The sequence below is a fragment of the Acomys russatus genome, chromosome 4, assembly GCF_903995435.1.
Source record: "Acomys russatus chromosome 4, mAcoRus1.1, whole genome shotgun sequence".
NCBI lineage: Eukaryota > Metazoa > Chordata > Mammalia > Rodentia > Muridae > Acomys > Acomys russatus.
The window spans coordinates 24285869-24290268 of record NC_067140.1 but is presented as its reverse complement, the minus strand read 5'-3'; the positions used below and the strand labels follow the sequence as shown (position 1 = coordinate 24290268).

At 48.0% G+C, this 4400-nt stretch overlaps 1 protein-coding gene across 1 annotated transcript; it reads right to left on the bottom strand.

Moving 5' to 3' along the window:
• Positions 1 to 3627: 3627 nt before the first annotated feature.
• LOC127188537 (ubiquitin-conjugating enzyme E2 variant 2-like) lies at positions 3628 to 4070 on the bottom strand. Its single transcript, XM_051144972.1, has one exon. It carries the CDS (start codon positions 4063 to 4065, stop codon positions 3628 to 3630), a length of 438 nt encoding a protein of 145 aa, XP_051000929.1. The 5' UTR covers positions 4066 to 4070.
• Positions 4071 to 4400: the final 330 nt, after the last annotated feature.

Genomic DNA, 4400 nt, shown 5'->3' with positions numbered 1-4400 from the left:
ACCATTGTGAGCCTCCAGACCATCCTGGGGACAAGAGGGCGATAGATAAGTACACAACGTTGGCCGTCTGACTCAGTGTGACCTCCCACTGTGCCGTTGTATGCCAGGGACTATGTGGGCACTTCACACTCTCTCTGGCTCTGTTCTGCAAAGTCTACACTACTGTTGCCACTCAATTGAGGACAGAAAAGTCAATTCATGTTCAAGTAGCCCTGTAGCTACACCCACATTGTCCTGGCTCCCAGGTTACATCACATTTGGGGCAGAACTTTAGGTAGTGCAGATGCCCATCTGCCCTAGAAATACTCAGGTTGTCAGACGTTCCTAACACTTGTCCTGTGGGACTCCTGCGGAGAGATGAACAGATAAGAATCCAAGGAAAAGCCAATGTGAGGAAACCACCAAAGTCCATCTTGGCAGACAAATGAGTTTCCTAGGGTTATTCACAAGATGATGGTTGACACAAAGGCATCATCACCTGTCATAAAAAAAAGACCGCACCAGCATAGGTGACAACTCACAGAAGCCACCTCCAAGGTCTGGGCCTTCTCCAGGAAGCCCGCAGCAAAGTTCTTTCTTCCCAAGCAATTATTTGCTGTGGTAGGCCTTGTAAGTCCTGTGCAACTTGGCTCTCCCTCCAGGAGGAGTTTCCAGTTCTGAGGAAAGTGCTAAGTGCACTCTCTCACTGAGGGGACTTGGCTAAGGGGTATGGCAATAAATCCAGCCATACCCCTTAGCCTCTGTGATCATGGAACCCTGACATAGGCTTGCTGCAGTGTCCTAACTAAAATGTTACTCACAGCCCCGATCTGAAGACAGTGGTATCATGGCTGGAGGCTCTAAAGCAGCCAGGCCTTTCCCACTGACAGAGGAAGCCAGGGAAAATGGCTGGCATTGAAGAGTGAAAATAAGAGTAACAAACGGAAGGTTGACATCGCTTGACTCTGATTGTTTTTTTTTCTGTCTCCATGGTAATGGTTTAATTAAGAACTTGCAGTGGAGCACTCTTTCATGAAACTTGAATTAAGACCCTCTGAATTTACCTGTTGAGGTTCCACAGACCCTTGCCCCTCAAAATGTGGACTTATTTAGAAATAGGGCCAGTGGTCAGTGCAATCAGTTAAGATCAGGTCACACCAGGAAAATGGGAGGTTCTAGTTCAACATGGCTGTGGTCCTTGTTCAAAGAGAAAGGGTAGACACAGGCACACAGAAGATGGAAGGATGCCACAGGACATGAGGGTGCTTCCTACCAGTTGTTTTCCCAGCCCAGAAAGCCAGAGCCCGCATGTGTGTGCCAGCATCTTCCAAAAAGAGGACATTTGTCCCCAGAAGTCCTAGACTCCTGTGGTGCTCAAGACAGGGTGAACCCAGCAAGATGCTTTCTCTGTGCTTTGTTCAGGGACAGGAGGCCCTGGCATCTGGAGTAGGTTTCCAGAGTCTGAGTTAGTGACTTTTCCCACTGCTGTGACTGAACACCTGGTAAGAGACACCAGAGGAGGGCATGTTGACAGGAATTGCTCACGGTTGTGGCAGCAGGAGTGTGTGGCTGCTTGCGTACATCTAGGCGGACCAGGAAGCAGAGAGGGGACAGGCAGAGGAGCTAGGCTATAAACCTAGAGGCCAACCCTGCTTAGTGACTCACTTCTTCTAGCTAGTCTCAACTTCCTAAAGATTCTGCCATCTTCCAAACACCATCACCATCAAGTAAGGACTATGGGCTCAAGCACACAAGCCTGTGAGGGGCACCCCAAACTGAAACCGCAGCAGAGTCTCATTAGGTAGCTCCTTTCCAAACCGTGGCCTCTGGCGTCAAAGCTCTAAGGGGCCGCATGTCAGAGCCATGTGGGAATCTCATAGAGATTCCACAGCTAGCTCTCTCCCCACCCTCTTGAGTGGGGCATCATGGGAGTAGGATGATCAGCATGTTTGTAGAGGAGCCAGTAGACAGTGCAGCAGCCTCCATTGGTGCAAGAAAACATGGATTCCTGGAAGCATGGAAGCCAGAAAGTGGACAGAGGAGCAAGAGGGCCAGTGGGGGCAGCATCCAGCTGATCCGAGAGCAGGGGAAGAGAAGGTAGGAAGTAAAGGAGGAGGAAGAAGAGAACAAAGGGAAGGGAAGAAGAGGAAGATAAAAATGGAGGATAGTGTCTTAATTAGGGTTTCCATGGCTGTAACAAGACACCATGGCCAGAAAGCAAGTTCTGGAGGAAAGGGTTTGTTCAGCTTTCATTACACCTTGCTGTTCACCACTGAAAGAAGTCAAGTCAGGACAGGAACTTAAATGGGGCAGGAACCTGGAGGCAGGAGCTGATGCAGAGGCCACGGAGGGTGCTTCTCACTGGCTTCCTTCCCATGGCTTGTTCAGCCTGCTTTCTTATAGAATCCAGGGCCACCAGCCCAGGGATGGCACCACCCACCATGGGCTGAGTCCTCCCCGACTGATCACTAATTGAGAAAATGTCTTACAACTGGATCTCATGGAGGCATTTTCTCAACTGAGGCTTCTTCCTCACTCATGAGTCTAGTTTGTGTCAAGCTGACACACAAAACCAGCCAGTACAAAGATGGAGAGGCAGGAAGATAAAGATGTAGGGGAGGAAGAGGAGGGAGATGAAGGAGGAGGAGGGAGATGAAGGAGGAGGAGAGTCAAGGAGGAGTAGTAGGGAGATGGAGGAGGAGGAGATAAAGGAAGAGGAGGGAGATGGAGGAGGAGGAGGGAGATGGAGGATGAGGAGGGAGATGAAGGAGGAGGAGGGAGATGAAGGATACCAGCAGTAATGTCAAAACATACAGAAGAGCTTTACCATGTGTCAGTTCTCCATACGCACGAGCAGTGCGCTGCACACCATGACTATGCTCCCAATCCTTTTACCGTGATGCTATGGTGAAGCTTCTTCAGGTTTCCCATCAAGATCCTCCTGTGAGAACAATTGTAGTCAGCCAGATCCCCAGCCAGGCTCTGCGATGACAGCAAGAAAGCAGTTAGGGTCCCTCGCAGTTGTCCCCACAAGCTTAGAAATTAATGGAAATTTCATGGCTTTCTCTCTAGCATGCATTTATTATTCTGAGTATAAAATAATGGTGTTTTCTGCTTTTCACAGTTTCAGGTTAGAAGATGCACCCGAGCCTGTGGCATTCAAGTGAGCCAAGGACTGGTAGCTTTTGCCTTGGAACCCACGGAGCCCGTGCTGTGGCCCACCTGCCCTCTGGGAACCAGGTTAGAGGGGAAAGAAGAATGACCTGGGTCTCAGTCTCCTCCACTTGGGGTGCCTGCTGCCATTTCTGTTCTTCCTTCTTGAGACTTTTCAGAAAGGCAAAGGTTTCCGTGGCCATCTGACACTCCTTTGCCAATGCTTCTGTCTTGAAAACCTGAATTTAAATTTGAATACTTCAGGTTCATGTTTAAATGACAGTGCTTTGAGTAGAGAAAGAAAAAAAAATGCGTTGCACTTCTCTTGTTCCCTAAAAACATAATAGGTGTACATATATTAAATATATTCTTACAACTGTCCAGGTCATGTTTACCAGCTGGAATTCTTCTAGTTAATGTGTGGGTATTCTGCATGGTGAAAGACATCAACATGGGTAGAAGGCTGTTGATTGAAGACACATTTGAGATCCACTATTAGTTGTTGTACATCTGTCCTTCTGGCGGCGGTGGAAGCTTCATCGCTTCCTTGGACATCATTAGACATCTTAGCTCTTGAAGCACAGCTTTAATGCTATAGGAATCTTGCCATTTTGCTAATCCTGGTATGCTCTGTGCAGCCACCATTCCACTGGAATTATTGATTCCATTCATATTAATTTTTATTACAAGTCTAACCGATGGAGGAGCTCCTGGGTATTTGGATGCACATTCTACTTTCAGGCTATATATTCTGTTTTCATAGTTTGTCCTTGGTGGCCCAATAATCATGCCTGTCCACCTCGTAAGTGTCAGGTCTTCATCACCTTCAGGGCCCCAGCTAACCATACCATCACCTACTCCTTTCTGTCCTTCTTCAAGTTCTTCCAACAAGCGAAAATTACGAGGACCTTTAACTCCTGTAGAGACCGCCATCTTCTCCTGCTACCGGATGCAGTCACCGCACCTGGCATGTATTTTTTTTTAAAGCTACTTTATTGGGGTTCATATACCTCTAGCTCCCTTCACCCCAACTCCAATACCCTAACACCATGTAGGAGAGAAAAAAGGTGAGTGGGGAGAGGGGGTGTAGTTCTCTCTAGATTACTTCTTGCTGGTTAAGATTGTTGGGGTTCCTTGGAGCAGGTCCAACTTTCACTTCAGGACATCTTCAATTTCTCATCAAACTGTAACAATAGCAACCAGGAGCAGCAGAGGGGTGGGGGAGAGCAGAAGCACCCCTGTCCCTCTCTAGGCTCTGATATTTATAC

What these genes read in the sequence shown, in the direction of transcription:
- LOC127188537 (XM_051144972.1), bottom strand. Translation starts at nt 4,065, where the DNA reads ATGGCGGTCTCTACAGGAGTTAAAGGTCCTCGTAATTTTCGCTTGTTG.